Source organism: Xenopus laevis, chromosome 8L (assembly GCF_017654675.1).
Source record: "Xenopus laevis strain J_2021 chromosome 8L, Xenopus_laevis_v10.1, whole genome shotgun sequence".
Taxonomy (NCBI): Eukaryota; Metazoa; Chordata; class Amphibia; order Anura; family Pipidae; genus Xenopus; species Xenopus laevis.
The window spans coordinates 50,147,197-50,170,258 of record NC_054385.1 but is presented as its reverse complement, the minus strand read 5'-3'; the positions used below and the strand labels follow the sequence as shown (position 1 = coordinate 50,170,258).

The 23,062-nt window shown below is 39.3% G+C and overlaps 1 protein-coding gene across 1 annotated transcript; it reads right to left on the bottom strand.

Annotated features, from left to right (window-relative positions):
• Nucleotides 1–9,295: 9,295 nt before the first annotated feature.
• vma21.L (VMA21, vacuolar ATPase assembly factor L homeolog) lies at nt 9,296–13,942 on the bottom strand. Its single transcript, NM_001096021.1, has 3 exons — nt 13,810–13,942; nt 11,059–11,168; nt 9,296–9,836 (listed from the first exon to the last, which is right to left on the bottom strand). The coding sequence occupies exons 1-3, from the start codon at nt 13,869–13,871 to the stop codon at nt 9,694–9,696; spliced, it is 315 nt and encodes a 104-aa protein (NP_001089490.1). The 5' UTR covers nt 13,872–13,942; the 3' UTR covers nt 9,296–9,693.
• Nucleotides 13,943–23,062: the final 9,120 nt, after the last annotated feature.

The following is a 23,062-nucleotide window of genomic DNA, read 5'->3' as shown; positions in this document are numbered from 1 at the left end:
CGGCATGGTTGTTAGGAGAGGTAGTGGACAGTACTTTTTAAAACAATTACCATCCGTCCCACAGTGTGAAAAAGTATTGCAATTCATATTTCTTCTGAAATGTTCTGTAATGTTTAACATGCACAAACATAACATGTCATTTCCATTATATATATATGTATACATGTCTGACAGGTTTGTCTAGTGATCCAGTTGTCCACTTCATACAGACCAGGTTGCTTGGCAGCATGAATCAGTCATTTTGTAAGTAGCTAGTGGGAGAGTACAGCATTTCTCAAATCATACTGCCATCTGCCTGTGCAATGATTACACACACAAAATATTTTAAATGTTATCCAACTTGTTATTGTACAACATCCTCATTCTCAGAGTTTTAATCACCAACATATTCTGCACAGTACCAGTTGTAATCACATACCTTCAAGTCCTAACTTTACATTTAGAATATATAAATATAATTTTAATTTCAACTGTATTTATTGAAAAGAGTTGCTCACCTCTGAGTAAACTCCTAGTATGAAGAAGTGAACAACCCCTTTAACGCTCACAATATAAGTTGGACTTGCATTGCAAACATAACTATGCAGTCCTGTCCATTCTGCCGATGAATCCCATTTAATCCTGCAGAACTGTGTATATCAGCAGACAGACCTTGGGAGATGGATTCAAATATTTGGCCTATTAGTTAGAGACAGTTACATAACTGGCACACATCTTAGGAGAATGAGGAAGTGTATGTGGGTCTTGTATCGATTGGTTTAAATGCTGCTCTCATTCTCTTAGAAAATCACCATGAAATAGGAAACAGTGGAACAGGGTGTGAGATGCTTTGTGTGTCATCTGACAGCAGGTGGATAGAGCTCAAATTGAAAGATTTTTTGAAAGTCTTTAAATATCACAGGAAAGTAGCTTCTTTTTACATGCATAAACACAAGGGAACAATTACCCACAGGGAGTAAAGTAAATTGGCATCAATTTAGAAAAAAATGTAAAATATCTAAGAATGCAATAAAATAATGCTTAGAAGAAAATTTTAATTGGCTTAAAAGAAAATAGTTGCTACATAGTTGATTTTGTAGTACAGGTACATGATCTATTATCCAGAAACCCATTATCCAGAAAGCTCAGAATTACTAGAAGGCAGTCTCCTATAGACTCCATTTTAATCAAATAATTGAAATGTTTAAAACAGTCCATTTTCTCTGTAACAATGTAGAGAGCCTGAGGGTTAAGTGTTTTGCCATACCTCCCAACTGTCCCGTTTTGAGCTGGACAGTCCCTCTTTTGACAGCTTAACCCGCAGTCCTGCATTTGTACTGGAAAGTCCCGATTTCTCTGCACTGAACAGCTAAAAAAGATATGTTTCTAACTTAATAGGCTCTTGGCAGAGGATCCAGATACTTAAGATACATTTTTACATTTTAACAGTTTTGTCCCTGGGGAGAAGTTAGACTCACAGCTTAAAGGGCATTTCACCTTCATTAGTAAAACTGTAATAAAACATAAAAACTACAGAAACGTGTTCAAACTTTCATAACCTGGCAAATTTAGTAAAATTGGCATGGTAATTAGGAGGTATTGCCGCAAAAGGAGCATGATAAAAAAAAACTTGCCACACTCCACGCAGCAAATTTTTTTGTCCCTCTTTCCGTTTGTAGAATGTTGGGAGGTATGGTTTTGCTCAGGCAGTTTTTCCCTATATTTGGACATCTAAGTGGTCCTTTGATTTACCCAGGCAGCTATTGTCCATTTTCCTGGGTATATTGTAATTTAATTAAGTTTATTGCTTGCCCAGTAGGCATTGTTTAAAAGTTTAAAAGGGAGAGCACCCATTTGGTCAGGGCTCTCTCTCCATGGATCCCACTTTGCAGGAAGATAGTTACAGGAGTGGGTGTGAGCTGGTGACAGGTCGTGGTTATGGAAAGTCTATCTAGTGGTAGAAGCTTGAGTTATAGTCATTCTAGGTGCAAAAGTTAGAGGGAATGTATTTAGTGAGCAGCTTTCTGGCTCCAACAAGAAGAGTAGTTGGGGCGACATAGAGAGCCTAACTGCGCTCTCTGCACTAGAAGAGCCAAATTCCTGGTTGAAAACCGTAAATTTGGCTCTTAAAGTACCAGGAGTGGCATTTTTGCTGCCCCTGGTACCTAGTGGGGTGCTGCCGCCCGAGGCGAGAGCCTCAACTCGCCTCATTGGCGAAGCTCCCCTGAGTGGGTGAGCTCAAGAGCAAGGAAAGTGCCAAGGAGAATGATACCCTGTGGGGTTGTGCTGGGGAAAATCACCAAGACGGGCTGCACTACCTCCTAGGAGGAATCTACTTGCAATATCTCAAAGTGTGAAGGTTTTCCATCGTTTGCCTTGCATGTGTCTGAAAATTTATACTGCCTGAATGCTGTGACCAAGATTTACTTCCATTGTAAATAAAGTTATTGTTTGAAGCAACCCACTAGACTGCGGTTACATCCAACTTGCTTGGTCTGTGCACCAGGAGACATACAGGATTCACCTGAGGGTTAGGTGATTAAAGGGGCCAACACACTACTGGGAGTTGCCCACAGCCCAAGGGTATCTAGGATACACTGGCAGCAAGTCACACTACTGAAACATTATTCTCAGGCCCACCTACAGCTGTTCTACAATAATAAAACAGTACCTTGTCCTTGAACATAAGGTATAATTAATCCTTACTGGAGGAAAAACAGTATTTTTGGGATAATTTAACGTATAACAGATTTTTTTAGTAGACTTAAGGTATGGAGATCCAAATTAAGGAAAACCCCAGGTGCGAGCATTTGCACAACAGGTCCTATACCTATACAGCTATTATAACATCAGAATGCCTAGCTACAGTATACATATACAGGTATGGGTCCCTTCATACAGAATCCTATAAAAAAGGTGAATGGCTTATGTCACTTTAAAGATATGAAGCATTTCTGCTATTGTGGAAGAATTATAAATTGCAGTTACATGTCCATGAATCAGTGCTATCCTTTGTACAGGAATGGGATCATTTATCTTGAAGCCAGTCATCCAGAAAGCTCAGAATTACAGAAAAATCATCTCCCATAGATTCCATTTTATCCAAAATGATTTCCTTTTTCTCTGTAATAAACAATACTTTGTACTTGATCATAACTAAGATATAATGAATCCTTATTGGAAGTAACCCCAGTCTATTGGGTTTATTTAATGTTTTTCTAGTAGACCTGAGGTATGAAGATCCAAATTACAGAAAAAAAACCAGGTCCCGAGCATTCTGGATGACAGGTCCCATACCTCTACTACAATGAAGGCTTTCTTAGCCATATTACCTTTTATCTAGGTGCTTTACATTTGCCACCTTCTCTCTCTCTCTCTCTCTCTCTCTCTCCCCTGGCTTTTTGGGGAGATTAGTCACCCAAAGAAGAGGCGATTTGTCGCCGTGCGACTAAATCTCCCCGAATCTTAGCGTGTGCCCTTACCCTTAGAGAGTACATATCCATATCTTGGATGAGAAAGTCCTTTAACAAGAGAGCAAAGGTATATTTACAGTGCCTATAAAAAGTATTCACCCTCTTACACATTTCATGAATTATTATTTTTTTAGCACTAATCAACAGAAATATACTTTTCCATGTCCAAGTGAAAACAGATCTCTGCAAAAAAATGCATTACCTTGAGATATATCTAGTGTGGTTGAGTAAATGTATACTATGCACATGTTAACATGCAAAGGCTATAGTCCAGGTACAGCAAATTTATGCAGATTACTAAACTGGGATATGAGCACCCTATGCTAAGTAAAAATATCACACCAAGACCAAGTTAGAGTAGTGCAAAATATCCTTAAGTTTGGTTAATGTTAAGTCTGCCAGCAATTTCCAATACAATTACTCACGTGTACGACACTGGGCGTTTCTTGCTTGCTTGTTCATCTTAAAGGGTAACTATCGCAAAAAAGTTCATCTTCCCTATTCCTCTCTCAGCATCTGTTTCTCCTCATTCTGTCTTCATGCAGCAGTTGGGTGTCAGATGAATGATCCAATATATCTCATATATTAGCAGATGTATTAGAGCTCACTCAAATGAGGAGATGCTGAGAGTGGAATAGGGAAGATAAACTAGATTATTTTAGAAACGGTACAACATTTTTAATTGATTGTGTTTAGTTTCTTATTTCAGTATGCTGAAACTAATATTACATTTTAATTTTTGCGATAGTTCCACTTTAAGCTATGTCAATTGCAAATATGGTACACTTGTCTAATGCTTCTTCTATAGTCTAAAGATCTTCTATAATTAAAGGGATACTGTCATGGGAAAATGTTTTTTTTTTTCAAAATGAATCAGTTAATAGTGCTGCTCCAGCAGAATTCTGCACTGAAATCCATTTCTCGAAAGAGCAAACAGATTTTTTTATATTCAATTTTGAAATTTGACATGGGGCTAGACATTTTGTCAATTTCCCAGCTGCCCCTGGTCATGTGACTTGTGCCTGCACTTTAGGAGAGAAATGCTTTCTGGCAGGCTGCTGTTTTTCCTTCTCAATGTAACTGAATGTGTCTCAGTGGGACATGGGTTTTTACTATTGAGAGCTGTTCCTATTTCTACCAGGCAGCTGTTATCTTGTGTTAGGGAGCTGTTATCTGGTTACCTTCCCATTGTTCTTTTGTTTGGCTGCTGGGGGGGAAAAGGGAGGAGGGTGATATCACTCCAACTTGCAGTAAAGCAGTAAAGAGTGATTGAAGTTTATTAGAGCACAAGTTACATGACTTGGGACAGCTGGGAAATTGACAATATGTCTAGCCCCATGTCAGATTTCAAAATTGAATATAAAAAAATCTGTTTGCTCTTTTGAGAAATGGATTTCAGTGCAGAATTCTGCTGGAGCAGCACTATTAAATGATTCATTTTGAAAAAAATGTTTTTTCCCATGACAGTATCCCTTTAAAGAGACTGCCACTGACTGCCCATGACTGAGAACTGAATGCCATTCTGAGAGAACTGTACTGTGTGCTGCTGTTTACAATTACATGCAGACCTGTGTGTATATTCAGTGTATTACATTTTTAATCCATTTGCTGATGATGGAATACTCCTGTAATTTCATTTCATCTTATGAATCAGAGCTTCCGTGTCACATAAATCCAGCCCTGGCTAAAACAATATATTATTAGTACTGTATGTTCTGTTTTCAACATCCATTATACCTTGTTCATGGCAAACTGTTGTAAGATTTAATGTGAGGATTTTTTTTAATATAGATGACAATTACTATAAAATCATTTTTACAACCAGATTTGTACTGTTCTGGTGCTGAAAACAATGGCGCCTGCTATTAAGTGGTACAACTTTATGGAATGATACAGTGGTAAGTAAACTGGCCAAATATGTGGATAAGGTTTTCAGGAAATGATTTGGCTTTTATTGGATATAGCGGGTACTGCGCACCCTGATCTCTACTCTAGGATTCCCTAGAGGGGTACAATCGACGATTGGGCAATGTACTAACAACAAAACAAAATATGCCATGTTCTAGTAACCCACAGGTGTTTGATTTTATTAAATTCTAGGCCAAAATACTAGCTGCTGCTGCTTGGTATGAAAATTGTATGTAGTAGACCTTAGGGATGGGCACATTTTTTCGCCTTGTTTCGCCGCAGAAATGACGCCCATACACTTGTATGGGCGTGATAATACTGGGATTTTTTTATCAGCCTTTTCTGCAGTGGCATGGATGGAGTTACTAGAGTGCTAATTGACCATTTTTTGCAGTCATCTTACTGGCATGCGTGGGGTTTATAGAGTGCTGTGTGTGTGTGTGTGTGTGTGTGTGTGTGTGTGTGTGTGTGTGTGTGTGTGTGTGTGTGTGTGTGTGTGTGTGTGTGTGTGTGTGTGTGTGTGTGTGTGTGTGTGTGTGTGTGTGTGTGTGTGTGTGTGTGTGTGTGTGTGTGTGTGTGTGTGTGTGTGTGTCTGTGTGTGTGTGTGTGTGTGTGTGTGTGTGTGTGTGTGTGTGTGTGTGTGTGTGTGTGTGTGTGTGTGTGTGTGTGTGTGTGTGGACTGGGAGGCTTTGGAAAATGCATCATTCAGTGTTGCTGGACTAAAACTCCCATCCACTAAACCTTGATAATACACTTGAGTATTCTAGAAGTTGTAGTTCAGCAACATTACTATTGAAGGTTTTCTCCCATGTTCCTTTCTGGCTGACCCTAGAAATGAGATAGCATTTATATTGGAGAGAGGCAAAATAGAGGCAAAATAGACAAATTAATATAAGAATCCCAAAAAATAAAGACAATGTTCAAAATAGATTAAATGAAAAGTACATTTGTATGTGAACTGCACATTGAAGTCAGTGTTCCCTGGACAGAGACAGATTCACAACAAAGTGAGATAAATAACTTGCAGTTCTGGAATCTGGGGCTCAGTTCTGACCTGGGTACTAAGTACATTTGAATGTTCTTGCTGGCTTCGAACATAGTTGCTATAATTATCTTCCCAAAATTATTGGCAGCTCAGAATTTTTCTCACGCAACTGATCCTTAGGTTAGTGGGTGCCCATGTCTGGGAAATTCATAAGCTGGCAGGGACTATTCAAACATTTAGGAGATAATTTACTAACAGTGGTGCTAAATTGCACTAGAGCACTTACTCACAGACAACATATGATTTTGTCTATTACAAATTATTGAACTCTCAGCTGTTTCCACTTGTGTTTCCTGTGCTGTTGATTTGTAAGAGTTAGTGTAACTGATTTCAGTCTGGCCTGTGGAGATGAGCTGAGTACCAGACACAGACAAAAACAGGTTTTGCTGCTTTATCATTAACTTATGGGTACAGACCCACAGGCTGGCTGAAATAAGTGACAGATGCAAGATGATTGTCCAATCAGAATCTTCCTGACTAGCACTACTTAAGTCATTTTGCTCAACATTGAGATTACTGTGCAATTCTTAAAGGAATTGTTCAGTATAAAAATAAAAAAAACTGGGTAAACAGATAGACTGTGCAAAATAAAACATGTTTTCAATATAGTCAGCTAAAAATGTAATGTATAAAGAGTGGCTGGATGTCTAACATAATAGACAGAACACTACTTCCTGCTTTGCAGCTCTCTTTGTTTGATTGGTTACCAGGCAGTAACCAATCAGTGACTTGAGGGAGAGCCATATGGGTTATAACTGTTGCTTTTGAATTTAATGCATGCTGAGGATCAATTGCAAACTCAGCAAGTAAGCAGTTATGTCCCATGTGCTCCCCCTTCAAGTCACTGACTAACTCAGAGTTAGAGAGCTGAAAAGCAGGAAGTTGGGTTCTGTTCTGTTAGATATCCGCTCACTCTAGCCTTTATAGATTACATTTTTGCCTATTTTTTTTTTTATTTTGCACATACTATCTATTTACCCAGTTTTCATTTTTACACTGGACTATTCCTTAAAGCTGACCATGCACCGCCCAAAGCTGCCAACTAGGCAGCTTGTTGGCCCTCAGAAGACCTGCCCACAGGATAACTGCCCAAAACTGGGATGAGATCTATCAGACAGGTTTAAAAACCATTAGGCAAGGACAGCACTGGATAAGCCTGCACCAAAAGAATCAAATCTGGCAAGGATCTGGTTCATTGATGACCGTGCCAAATGAGTACAGTAAGATTAACTTGGCAAAACAACACTTTTATCAAATTTCAGTGAGACGAAAATGAAGGTGTTAGGTGCACGTTTGAAACATTGAAAAAAAGAGAGACAGCAGACATTTTACTTTACACCCACTGAGAAGTTTGTATGTGTTTTTCCATCTTGTACAAATATATTGTATCCAGGTAAACATATATCCAGTTCTGTGGATATTCTTGAAAGACATTGGATTCCGTTTTTCTCTTTATGGTGTTTACCGGTCTTTTAAGGTAAGGTGATTTTTATTTGTTTCGTTTCCCAGAAATCTGTGCAGTGTTTTCATAAACACGGGCTAAGTGCGCATTATGAGTAATTGCAAATAGGACATTTTTTATCTTTTCTATTAGTGAGCCTTTAGCTTTATTTAGTCGTTAGCAGAGGCAAGAAGAAATGTCAGCCAATTAGCCATATATGAGCTGGTAATAAAAGCAAGAGTGGGTGTTCCTGCAGACTTCATCTTTACGTTGACTTTCAGTATTTTTTAGAATGGCTCATTCTAAGCATCTTTTCAATTGGTCTTCATTTTTTATTTGGTAGAGGTTTGAATTATTTCTTCAGACTCTTTAAAGCTTTCAAATGGGGGTCACTGCCCCCATCTAAAAAGAAATGCTCTGCAAGGCAACACATTTGTTGCTACTTTTTATTAATTATCTTTATATTCAGCTCCTCTCCTATTCATATTCCTGTCTCTTATTTACATCAACGCATGGTTGCCAGGGTAAGTTGGACGCTAGCAGCCAGTTGGCTAAAACGGCAAACTAGAGAGCTGCTGAATAAAAAGCTAAATAACTCAAAAACCACAAATAATAAAAACTGAAAACCAATTGCAAATTGTCTCAGAATATCACTCTCTACATCATACTATGGGGGTTATTTATCAAAGTCCGAATTTATCTCAATATTTTCTGAAAAAAACTCAGACCAAATCCGTTTTTTTGGGCTTATTTATTATAATACACTTTCGCGAAAAAATTTTTTTATCAGATTTTCAAGATTTTTTCGGATTGCCAAATACCCAGCACACATCAAAAAATCATTGGGACTTCTCCCATTGACTTTAATGCAACCTCGACAGGTCTGAGATGCCGGATTTTCTGATTCTGACTTTTCCATCCTCTGGGTTTAATAAATTTGGAAAAATTTGTTATTTTCTAAAAGTCCGATTTTATATAAAAAAAAAATCAAATCTTTCATGATTTTTGCATTCAGAGTTTAGTAAATAACCCCCTAAAGGTTAACTTAAAAGGTGGACAACTCCTTTAACACAACAAATTTCCAACAAACAAGACTGTGGTAAATTTTTCAATAAATAAAAATTTCCTGTATTCCATTCGTGGCCATGTGACATTGTATCATGGACAATGGGTAACCAATACACTGTACATGCAAGCTATGTGTGAGGAAACTATAAGGGGAGAAGAGATAATAGTGGAAAGGTATTAGCAAGGCATCTTCTGACTACTGCAATTTAGGTAAGGTAAAATTGCAAGTCTGTTATACCTTCATAGGAGGAAGGGGGAAAAATAAAAAAGCATCTCCCCCCATAATTTGTATACTGGTAAAATACAACTGGACAATCATAATTGGAAAATACTGTGACCCTTTAGAGCATTGCTGGGTTAAAAAATGAAACCTTTACAATATGGAAAACAGTTTATTTAGGAAGATCATTTTAACATTTCCAACTTCAGTGAATAAAAGGACTACAGCACATTAGTCACCAACAGATCACATTAAGTGTAAGTTGGGTTGGGTTGGACAACAGATGCTTGGAAATAGACCAACATTTTTCTGCTTTACATATAGACAAGTATGGAAGGGGCACATACTCTAGGAAACACTTGAGCTAGGCAGGGCTTATCACTAAAGCATAAATCTGAAATGGCGGCAGAAATAGTTTAGGAAATGTCAACACATATTGCAAAAAATATACACAAACGTCCCTTGTTACAGTGTGTACAACTCCTCGACATTTACAAACAAACTTAGCGTTAAATGAAAAATGCAAACTATTCCAAGTTTCATGTGAAGAAGGGAGGCGTTAGTCTTGTTTTCCTTCGCGCCACTGCGGAGAGCCTTCATTCCATGCCACGTATACAAACATAGCCAAGACCACGTGCACGGCAACCACTGCCACAATTGCTGCGTAAAAGTAACTGTCTCTGTTAGACATGCCATATGTACCTAAGAGGGGGGAAAAAAAGGTTTTTGGTCAAATGTCACATTTTCAGGTTAAAAAAGAACAAAACATTTTTCAAGATTTGTAATATACCCCGACCCTGGAAATAGCTCAAATTTGAAAATACACCATCTAAAACCTGTCGAGGTAAAGTAGGAGTCACTGGCAGAGATTCCTTGAACCATTTAAATATGTTAATAGCCTTCATGATGTTCGAGTTTTTTCCAGAAGGTTTTCCCTGAATTAAATCAATTCGAGTTTTTACCGCCAAAAACTCGATTAATTTGAGTTTTTGGATTGTTAACCCCGAATTGGCTGAATTGATTTTATTCTATTCGAGTTTTTTCTTATATTAGAAACAATTCGAGTTGTGATTTCATTCGAGGTATAAAAAAACTCTAAAATTCGACCCTTGCTAAATAACCCTCTAAAAATGCATATTAAAAAGTATTGCTCTTGCAGGAGTTAAAGGATGGTTCATTTACCAAACTTTTCATATGTTATAGAAAGTCATATTGGCAACTTTTCAATTGGTTTCCATTTTTTAAAAATAGTTTTTGAATTATTTGCCTTCTTCTTCTGACTTTTTACAGCTTTCAAATGGGAGTCACTGACCCCATATCTAAAAAACAAATGCTTTGTAAGGCTCATTTATGGTCATTGCTACTTTTTATATATTTTTATAACTCATTCTTTTATTGAAGCCCTTTCCCACAAACAATATATATATATCTTCCCTTCAATCACGGCACTCCAAATACAATCAAGCTTAGACAGGCAGTTCAATTCATATAGGTTTGACGAAGATTCCTGTGTGGAATCAAAACGTTGGTCCACCAAAATAAACCTATATGAATTGAACTGACTGTCTAAGCTTGATTGTATTTGGAGTGCCGTCATTGAAGGGAAGATTTACATATTTAGCAGACAGCCTTTGGATCCTTTTTTGGTTGTGCGTTCCTGTTCATTTGGTGTATATATTATATATATACATATACATATACATATATATATATATATATATATATATATATATATATAGAGAATACAGAGAACCGAGAACTGCAGTTTTATAAAATGAAAGGGATGCATGTTAGACACCCCAGAAACATAATCTGAAATCTAAATATAAACGAAAAAAAGTGCAGTACCGTATTACCAATAGGTGCAGCTTTTCAAGACAGGATTTTAAGTAACTATAACAAAATCTGCCTCCAGTATACTGACCTTCAAACACATAGACCTTTGATGAAAAGTAGAGGCCTATTGGCAACATTATCATTAAGATGGTAAAGAAGAGAAGAGTCTTTAAAGTAGACACCAATGAGCCTCCATTCCTGAAAAAATCAAGTATAAAAAAAAACATTTTAAAATGAAGCATTAGAATTTATGATATACTCATTTGGTTAAAATTAGGGATGCACTGAATCCAGGATTCGGTTCGGGATTCTGGCTTTTTCAGCAGGATTCGGCCGAATCCTTCTGCCTGGCCGAACCAAATCCTAATTTGCATATGTAAATTAGGGGTGCGGATGGAAATCATGTGACTTTTTGTCACAAAACAAGGAAGTAAAAAAATGTTTTCCCCTTCCCACCCCTAATTAGCATATGCAAATTAGGGTTCTGATTCGGTATTTGGCCAAATCTTTCGCAAAGGGTTCGGCCGAATCCAAAAAAGTGGATTCGGTGCATCCATGGTTAAAATATGCTTGGCCTTGTTAAGACATTTTAAAACATGTTGATCTCCACTGTAATTAAGAATGACTTTCTCTTTGTGGGGATAATGTAATAATAGACAACATTTTCCCAGCTGAAGTAATCCATAACTACCAATCAAATGTTTGTTTTCAAAGAGGTGACCAGTAAATTACCTGTTACTTGGTTGCAAGCTTTGCAACTTTTATTACATAACACTAAAACGTCAATTTTAGTATGTTTGTTTAGCAAAGACACTGTGGGAAAGCTTTATTTCTGTTCTATGTGCACAAATGGTTTTACATCATCTCCAATTTTAGAAATATGAACTGGGCATGACAGTGTACTCTTGCTTAGATTGTAAGTGAAATGCACCTACTTCTACCAGTTTTATAGGAGACATATACCTTCCGTACCAGTTCTACTCAATACAAATGTTGCTGTACTATAACTCCAAGCACATTAATGTTAAAACATGGTGGAACAACCCGAGAAATTAATTAATAAAGCAACACTATAACAATTTTCCCAACTCTTGTAAGGACAGGGGTCCAACTGATGCAAGAACTTTGATTACAGTGTTAAGCTGGCCATAGACGCAAAGATCCGATCTTACGAATCATCGTACGATCAGACTTTCCCATATCCCGACCCGCCACTAACCATTCCGATCAAATAAAGTACAAAAGAACAGATCAGCTGATGTTCTGCCCCTGACAGTAACTGTAAGTAGCCAAAGCTAGTGACAGTCTCCCTCTGTATGATCGGCAATACACACAGAGATTTATCGGCAGCCGAAAGAAATCTTTTAACCTGTCCGATCGACCAAACAACCGATCTCCGCCGGACGAAAAATGTCGGGACTCTCCACACACGGTCCGAAAATCGTACGAATCCTCGATTTGTACGATCAGATCTTTGCGTCTATGGCCAGCTTAAGGCTGGCAAGCAAAAATTGAGCAGTAAATGCAACACTGCAATGAGATAAAACCGAATGATCCAATGCTAGCGTGGATGATTCACATTAGGCTATCCTCTTGCATCTGTAATTAAAAGACAAGGAAAGGAACATTCACTGTGGGGGGGGATACATTAGGCACCCCTACACCCAAACAAATTCAATTGCTTAGATTGTTTGCTTTACACACACATATATATATATACTTCCCCAAAATCCCAGCACTCACGATAAACGGTCGTCACGTAGCCTGGGTGCATGCCTCGCAAAAGCCGCATACAATCTTCACCAAAGAAGCCGCACAGCACAGGACTTATTGCAAAATAGTGCGTTTATTAGAAAATCTAACGTTTCGGCTGCAACACCAGCCTTTGTCAAAGATACATGAATACAAACAAATTACCCTTAAATACCCAGGTTCTGGCGCGAAAACCCAACCTCCCTCCCTCAAATGACGTGTTCAAATACAGCCCCAGTGTCACATACACATACACACACATATGTTGCTATATATATATTACAGATGTGCACCCATATAAATAACAGCGAAGCAGCATCTTTTACATGTAGGCCGATACAAGGAGTGTGGCAAAGGCCACATTCTCTCTAAATAAGGTTTGTATTGTATGTAAGCTACACAGGAATTTGGGGAAACGAATCTGGTTTGCAGGGAGCACAGACAGGTTTGTACAAGGCTTAGCAAGTTGCTTGTTTATTATGACAACAGAGTTAATGAGCTCAGTTTGGTTTGCTGATAAAACTGTGTTGGGCATGGAGGGAAATCTGGCCTAACTGTTCTGTTCGCAGAAATGTCCCTAACGCACTTTTGTTGCACTACCCCCTCCTAACATTCTCCCTCCAGCAGGTCTGGACTGGGAGTCAAAATAGGCCCAGGCCCATTTCAACTAAACAGAGGCCCAAATAGTCCCCACCAGCTCAATAAATACTGACTGTCTATGGAATCTTACAGCAGCCCATGTGGCATTTGCCAGAATCCACAGAATTCCAGTCCGGGCCTCCAGTATTTATATGTCCTGATTATGCCCCGTCCCCACGCCCCGAGGGACCAGTTTAATGTTTGGGGCACAACACAAATGTCCCTGAACTACTAAATATCCAGCCCTAATGTCAAAGAAAACATGCATGTGCCATATGGAATTGACTGTGATTCTCATTTGCTCTCATGAGCGATCACACGCATTTCCTAACATCAGTCCCATTGTCATTGTCACTCCAGCCCCTCGAGACAGGGCACCATCTCTCCGCCTCCTCCTGCCTCAAATCCTGTACCGTATTACTCTTCCTGCCACGCATGAAACACTTACTGACTGAACGACGGGGGCGGCACATCGGCAGCGTTTAGCGCAGCTTTGTCGTATCTCTCCATGTTCCCCAGTGCCTCGTTGTTCGCTGCACTTCCTACTCGGACGCAAGATGACAAGAATCATGTGACTTCTGTCATCATGTGATCAAAAGACTGGTGAGCGTCACATGGAAACGGGGCCGTTTCACATAGGCGGGTTCAAGCAGCCTCTTTCTGGTATCAGGACTGACTCATTTCAGAGTTTAGCTTCATGGCTGCCGTAATGTTTTCCCCAGTTCTTAAATTGTGCTTGGAAACCGATAATTCAGTCCTAAAGACTTAATAAATAAGTATTGGCTTGTTGTAATAAAAAATATTGTAGACACAAGGCTATATGCTTTCAAAACCAACACATTTGAGTATTTTCTGACTGAACTAATAGTGACAGGGTCTATAAATGGCAGGATTTAGGCGCTTCTCTGCGAGCTGCGGTGACTACTCCCTGTGGGCGTTTAAGGAAAGAGAAACGTGAAGATTTAGAGAGATTCAGTCGCCCGACAACAATTTGCCTCTTGTTCGGGCGACTAATCTCCCTGAACTGCCTCCCGTCGCCTAAAATCTAAATCACCGGCGGGATGGCACTCGTATCGCTTTGTTTCCCGAAGTTGCCTCACGAGGAAACTTCGGGAGACTTTGGAAAACAAAGGCATTGCAGGAGATAGGGTTGCCACCTTTTCTGGAAAAAAATATCGGCCTTCCTATATATTTCTCTTTTTTCCCTATTAATAACATTGGGATCAGCCATCATTTTTACCGGACAGGTGGCAACCCTACGGGGAGATTAGTCGCCTGAAGATGAGGCGATTTGTCGCTGGGCGACTAATCTCCCCCAAATAGCATCATGTGCCTCTACCCTAAAGTATAGTGCAATGAGAGCTTTCCATTTTTTCTTTTGATGTCCTTATAACGGAATTAGAACAAATACTGTTAAAGGAGACACAAACTGAGGAGGAACTCAAGATACAATTCAGAGCACAAGACCAAAGAAATTGTAACAGACCTACTTTTTGCTCTGAGCTCCACTCATCAGGACTTGGGAACGTTACCAAGATACATCCTCCCCCCATCCCCAAAATAATATGTTTTCTGATCTTGGGTTCTAGGTTCACCAATTACGGTTGCCAGAGTGTTAATTGCTATTCACGCCATACAGTGAAAATGATATTGACAACAATACTAAGAGATAGAAGACCAGTTTTCCTACAGCCCTCCATGAAGTGTTTTTATGTTCTTCAACTGTGTACTGCATGTTCCATAATATTGGATAATACTCCAGCTTTAAAATAGCAGCAATGTGTATGTCTTTTGTTTCTCAAAATACAACAAAGATAGTCAAACTCCTTATCTAAAGCTGAGGTTGCTGATTTAGTATAGTGTATGTTCAACTACAGCTAAGTTACTTTTGATCTGGGCATTTACAAATAGTGCCTCATTTACCAATGCCATGGTGTGCTAGAACCAGTTGTGTAAGTAGACCAGAAAGGTATTTAGGATTAGCCAATAGCACATACTACTAAAAAACTATATTATGAAAACTGTTTATTTAGATGAAGCAGGGTTTTACATATGGGTTGTTTTATGCAATATATTTTTATAGAAATCTACATTGTTTGGGGGTATACTTTTCCTTTAATTTTGGTTATCTAGATGAGAAAACATTTCTGCTAACACACCCTCTTCTCAGCTTAAATTAGCATTCTATAGTGTTCCAGTAGGTCTACCTGGCTTGTCTGGTCATGAAACCATTCTTCATCCCATGAACCTCCTCTGAAATCACTAACAGATTTAGTTCTGCAGGATGTTTTATTTATGGAAAAGTATCTTTGGCAACAATTTAATATACACATGCAAAATACACCAGGGTAGGTATTATCAGAAGCCAATTATCTGACTGCATATTTTTGGAGAATCGGCAACGGGAAGAATATAAAAATCCATGGTGGACAGTAGGCATTTTAATGTCAAACCCAAGAGCCCAGTTCTATATCTTTAGTGTCCCTTAAGGATATGCATTATTCTCCTATAACATGAGCATTCCACACTTTTTGCATAGTCCTACCCATCCTCATGTTAGTACCCACAAGGAATCTATGAAGAACGCAGGAAAACTAAAACACAAAAGGCACACAAAAAACATTTTCTGCATAGTTACATATCATGTGCAAGTGCACCTGATGATGCTGGGGACCCCCCTGCAGTAAATCCAAAGTTTGTACACCAGTTTGTGTCAATAGGCCCTACAAACTTGTACCCAGCAAATTGGTTGCTAAGAATGTTTTTTTACATTTTTTAAAAATCACATTTAAATATGGCTTGTTCTATTTGCAAAATGACATATCGTACCTAAGTAATGCCCTTTATTTAGCAGGCACTCACTGTTAGGTAATCAGTCATGTTCCTTAACAGAGTAAAGCACAATCTGAAATTCCATACCTGAATTCCTCTGTATGGAACACTCTCTAAATCTCTTTAAACAGAAAGCCAGGTCCTACCTTTTGGAGCACTAGAACATTTCTTGTCTGGTCCAGTCTTGGCACTTAAAGGGGTTGGTCACCTTTAAATTAACTTTTAGTACGATGCAGAGAGTGATATTCTGAGATAATTTGCAGTTAGTTTTAATTTTTTATTATTTGTGGTTTTTGAGTTATTTAGCTTTTTCTTCAGCAGCTCTCTAGTTTGAAATTTCAACCATCTGGTTGCTGGAGTCCAGATTACCCTAGCAACCATGCATTGATTTGAATGAGAGACTGGAAGATGGATAGAAGAGGAACCGACTAGAAAGATGAGTAATGAAAAGTAACAATAACAATACATTTGTAGCCGTACAGATGGGGTCAGTGATCCCCCATTTAAAAGCTGGAAAGAGTCAGAAGAAAAAGGCAATTAATTCAAAAACTATAAAAAAGCAAAAACCAAGGCCAATTGAAAAGTTGTTTAGAATTAGACATTCTAGAACATACTAAAAGTTAATTAAAAAGGTGAACCACCCCTTTAGGAGTCAATGCCTAAACCTATGTGCATTCTTTCCTTCAATTTGTATCTGCATGTTATCCACCCACTTAGATTGTAAGCTCGATGGGGCAGGTATCTTCTTCCTACTGTGTCGTCTAGCACGTGGCACTTTGTATACTTATGCTTGCTTATTTATTAGTATGGTTATCCTCTTGTCCTCCCTGTGTGTACTTTTCTGCCCTGTAAAACTATACTGAAATTTATACTGAATGTGTAATGTAGAGCTACAGAATCTGTCTACAGGAACGCATGCCATGCTGGCACGCTATAAAGCTGTAAAAATGTGGAAAGAGCGCCATCTATATTTGTTGTGTTGCAATCACCTAATGAGAAATGGAAGCAGACGCACTTTTTATGGTCATTTTTCATCATTGTGTCGTTCAGTAGCCCCTCTACATTAGCACCACCAGCTATTTACCACATTTTATTGCACTACTTATTTTGCATGATACATTAATACATTTTCCGTGTTTTGTTTGATTATCTATTATATGATTATTTTATAACTATGTAATCCACTAAGTGAGTTGGAAGTATTTCAGTATAAATCTAAATTTATTCTTAACAAACTGCACTTTAGTGTTTGTATTTAAAGCCTGACAAAGCCATGCCCGAATGGGCGAGTGCATTTCTTTGGTGTCATTCAAACTTGTGCTGAATCCCATTAATGGCCTTCCTTAAACAGAAAAGATGGGATTAAGCTTCAATCCAGATATTCCATACTGTTTAGTGGTAGGCAGAGGTCAAGTGTTACAACTGATTTTGAAGCCAAGAGGAAGCAAAAGCTTTTTCTAGAGCCTAAACTGTAAGTGACCTTATGATTTGAATGTGAAAAGACTCTCAGCTTCTAATATCTCTCCTATTAAGCTAGTCTCCTTCGTCTGCCTTTTGACCCCTTAGTTGGCAAAGAAAAATACCCTTTTAATATAATTACCCAACACGTTCCCCCGATGACCTAATCTGACTTTGTGAGTTGACTACATGTAAGACTGGATGTGATAGACTTGCACTTACATTTAAAAGCTATTTCTAATTTCTGTTTCAGTAACAACCATCAGGAGAAGCCTATACTGTCTTGTTTTTTCTGTATTTTTCCAGATGCAGTAGTTTGGTTTCAGATACTATAATGGAAACGTTCATGTACTGATAAAAAGCTCAACTGAATGAGAAATATAATTCTCTTGGTGATAGCCTGCTAGTGCTTAATACCCTGTCATTGATTTGACATTATAGTTACTGGTTTATTGAACAAAACTAGTACTTCCTCAGTACATGCAACTTACAGCTCATCAGTTTCTTTAGCTGAGTTTGGCTTTTTCATTAACATTGCTTCCTCTACGGTGACTATTTGCTAATTTCTAATTTTACAGCACTTTACCTTTATGTCAGTCCAGCATTATTGCAATACATCATTTATGTTTAAGCATATGCATTTGACAAGAGGCTTGCATTCATTTACAACTTTGTGTAGCACAAATATTCAACTTTGCTACAAGCCATATTTTTTTACCATTCACAGACTGAGGGTCACCGGAATGTGCCTATCGCTTTCTCCCTAGTGTGATATTGGTGAGTAGGTAGGTGGATGCTGAGGTAAGCACAAAGTGAGACTGTAATGTTACTCAGCATATGAATGACTGCCGCTCACAGCTGTAGCTGTGCAAGCCGCTAATTACATACATGAATAATATTGAGCATGCACAAATCATACATATGCTTAATTTAAGTGCATAAAAAGCAACTCCAGTGTCAGTTACAATATAAATTGTGCATATGACCCATTTCGCTGGTGAACCCCAAGCTGTAATAAACAGGTTTTACAGGTATGAGATCTTTTATCTGGAATGCTTGGGTTTTTGGAAATGGCATCTTTTCATAAACTGGATCACCATACTTTATGTCCACTATTATGCTACCCTATTTTTCTTTGGTAGGAGAATAATATTCTATGCATTTCCTTCCCTTGATTATACTGATAACCTTTATGACTTATATAACCAACTAGGTTTTTGCCCTTTCATAATGGATGTCTTTCAGATACCTAAATGTTATAGGGGACCCCTTAGCATTCCTCCTTAAAAAAATCATGTTAGTTAATTCCACTATCAGTCAAACATCTAAGGCTCACTGTCTAGTTGTCAGCTGAGTTGGATCCTGCTTTCTCGTGAGTCATTCATCTCCTATGTTCTATCATATTTACATTCAAGCTGCTTGAAATGTCTTGAAATGTCTTTGAAATGTGACCTCGCTTGGCTCAAGATGCTACTGACACACTATGTATTTTTCCTTGTTATTATCTTCTCTATGTCCATATAGCAATATTATCTTTAGCTGCTTCTTATTAACAAGCTGAACAAAATGTTATTTCTGAAATATTTCTATCCTCATCCAGTTCATAGTATGCAACAAATACTTCCTACACATTAAAATATTTTACTCTGCAAAGATGAGTAAAAGCACCCTAGCAGAGGAGAGATCTGGTACCCTGCCATGCACTGCAGGTTGTGGAGTTGTGTGGAGGCCTATTTATTAGGGTAGGATTACAAGGACGTTTTCGGTGCGATCCGACGTGTTGCGACAAAACGCCAGCATCAAAACGCATGCAACGGAAATAAGGTGCAAGATTTACAACGGGGAAGCGCTGTAACCGAGGATAGCCACTCCATGATGAAAGTAAATTGTAGATTTAATGGCAGCCAGAACACAGAAAACAAAAAGGCAGGAACAGGCAAAAAAGGCTAATCAGGGTACCCACAAGGTGAGGGAAAAAATGGGGAACACAGGAACAAAAGGTACTCACTCAGGAACAAAGTACAAGGTATTCAAAGACAAGGTTTCCAAGAATGAAGGTTTCCAGGTTTCAGATAACAAGGTTTTCAGGTAACAAGGTTCAGGTAACAAGATTCAGGTAACAAGATTCAGGTCGGCAGGTCAGGAACAAACAAATCACATTCAATGACTCAGCCCTGAGCAAAGCGCAGGGCGGGGTTTATAAAGGGAAGGTGACTAGGAATGGGAGACACATGAGGGTAAACGAGGTGGATGGAAAACAGGGAGGAAACATACTGTGAACAGGCAGATAAACAGAAACATCAAACACAAGAGTTCAGGATCAGCCCCAAGAGCCCTCAGTGGCTCATGAGGTAAATGCCGCCAGTCTTTCCCAGGCTGCAGTGCGCACCAGCGTTCGGCGCTTAGTGACTTTGCGCCTAAGTTTCAACAAGGTGAAGCTGTGACGTGGGTTGTGGTATCAGACGTGTGTCAGTCAGTCAGTACAACAACGACACACGAGGAGTACAAGCCCTTTGCACACACTGCCAGCGGGACCTCACCACATCCCCTCACAACATGCAAATACCCAGCAGCTGCTTCGTGCCGGCTTAGTCTGGCTGGGGGAGCCTTGCGATTGGTTGGCAATGACGTCAGCCGCTCGCTTCTCACATCCACAGCTCCTGCCTCTACCGTTCCACTGTGTCCACCCACCGCCGAACCCGACCTATCAGGAGGAAGCGAGGAACCCAACTCGACCACGCCCACCCGTGCTTGAGGTGCGCCGTCAGTCATCGCTTCCCAGCCCCGCCCCTTCAAATCAGTCCCCATACACTGCGCGAAATAGAAAGTAATATTGTTGCAGCTGGAGATGAATGAAGCCAAGTGAATGGGACATTCCATTAGGAATCAATAGCTGCAGGGAGAGCGCTAAATGCTGGAGGTGGAATTCATCTCAGCAAAGTAAGTGGGGATGCCTGGGGGGGGATTGTAAAAGAAAGGGCCAGCACTTGAGCATTACAGTTTACTAAACATCCCCCCAAAGAGTCATGGTATGTCCCTGAGACTTTATTACTACTGTGTAGTAGTGGGTCTGTGCTCTTGGTTTATTGTGGATCTCGGCAAAGTCAGGGGGGGGTGCCAGGGGGATACTGGGATGTGAGGGGGTGGCAGGCACCTGATGATTTCCTACCACCCCTCCTCAGAAGTCATGGTATTACCCTGTTACTTTATTGCTTAGGTGCAGAGGGTTTATTATGGCGCTAGGCTCAGGTAGCGGCTGCAGTGAGGAGGTGCCAGTCTTTCCCAGGCTGCAGTGCGCACCAGCGGGAGGAGGGAGAATAGAACAGTCGGGTCGCCGTCGTTTCCCTCGCCATGTTGCAGTGAGTTCGGGTTCCCCAGTGTCCGTGCTCGCGGCTCGGCTCTGGAGCTGTGAGTATGGTATGTCCCGGTGTTCGTACTGTTAATCCCCAGGGCCCGAGGTGGAAGTAAGAGAGGGGGAAGGTGCCTGGGTGTAGGAACAATGTATTTGTATGGGGAGGCCATGCCTCATGTCCGCAACCTGTGGCTCCTCCCCAACTACAACTCTCGCTCTTCCCCACATCATGGCTTGATTTTTAACATTAAACCGACTGTTTGATATTTCTGAGACTTTTCTGAGTTGTGTCTAGGCTTATACGCGAGTCAATAAGTTTTTCTGGTTTTCATAGGTAAAATTAGGTACCTCGGCTTATACGCGGGTCGGCTTATACACGAGTATATACGGTAGTTACTTTGTGGCAAAGAAAGCAACAATGTAAATTTAAAGAGATGGGTGACAGGCCTGCTGCAACATCTTGCACAGCTCTGACTTTCTCCATTAGGCTATACTGATTTTCTAGTAATTGAGCAGAACACTAGCAAGTCTGGCAGAGAAAGCTTAGGGAAGCATACGTTTGTAAAATAATTCTTAAAAAGGATTCTATCAGGTGACTGATTGAGTTGACTTTTCAAGTTGGCATAACTAACGCTAAGGGCGAACTAAACTTTATGTTTACTCTCAGTATTGATGATATTATTTTGATATGTACCTATGCAAGTTAGACTGCAGTTTTGCCTTTAATAGTGTAGCACTTCACATGTCCTTTAATTATTCAAAAACATCATCCTGCATTTAGAATTCTACCCCAACTTCCTGGTTTTCTAGTATTCCCATAAGTACCTCCTTCTCTGTAGCAAATAAAATTAACGATTGTCTTGTTTAGCTGTGAAGAAAGAATATTTACCCTTCAACCCCACCTCGTCCATATCAATGTGCAGCAGCTGACCAGCTTGGCCTTAAACAAAACTATAAATTACTTGTGTACTTAGATGACTTTTGAATGTTCTGCAAGGTCTGTGGGAGTATCATTTGTGTTACGGGTTACATAATATAAAAGATCTATTTTCTTGATAACCTTTTGTAACTTTGACGACCTGCTTTCATTTTGTGCAATCACATTTCCTTCACTGCAGCTAACTGTAAGTGGCCCTCTCAAGGTTTTAAGTCTTCATTCTCTCATTTCAATCAACGTATGTTGCATGGGAACGTTGCCTATGCAATAATGGTTATTCTTTGTTCTACTGAAAATTTATATCTCCAGGTGACAGTATTATTCTACACATTGCTTTTTCTGGAAGATCTTTTGTTTGATGTTGATGAAATTCATATTTAAGTGTCAAGTGACACACAAGGAAAGGTATTTGCCTGTTAAGAATCTATTTACTAATGCTCGAATGGAAAAAAATGTGCAACTGAATATAGTTTTAAAATTTTTTTTATGTTTTTTTTTCTTTTTACCAATTTCTATACTATTTTTAATACATTGTAAGCTTTTTTTTGCAGTCATTCTCTGCCTAAAGTGGCATGCCTTTCATACAGCATTCAACTGAAAGAGTGAATCAAAAAGTAGCAATTTATTTTTTTGCACCACATGTTTTATTTGCTTATAACATCTACTGTAAATTCACAGTGTATATACGAGTTTGGGAATCACACAACTCAGAATAACTGGCAATTGCAATAATTATTATGCGTCCGCACGACATGTTTCGGGCACCACTTGAAAAAGGGCCCTGGTGCCCGTAACATGTTGTGTGGATGCATAATAAATATTGCAATTGGCAGTTATTCTGCCTTCAGTGTGTGATTCCCAAACTTGTATATACACTGTTAATATAAGCAGGAGGCCAGGGACGGAGCCTCCAGGTAGTGTCGGACTGGCCCACCGAGATACCAGGAAAACTCCCAGTGGGCCCAGGTGTCAGTGGGCCCTCCTGCTTCTAAACATTTGGCCTATTTCATGGCCATTCCTTATTTCCTTAACAAAGATGCTAAATAGATGGAATAAAAGATTATAGTATGTAAAGAAAAGAGACTAGGAGAATAGAGGTTGGGTGAGGAGAGGCAGAAAATA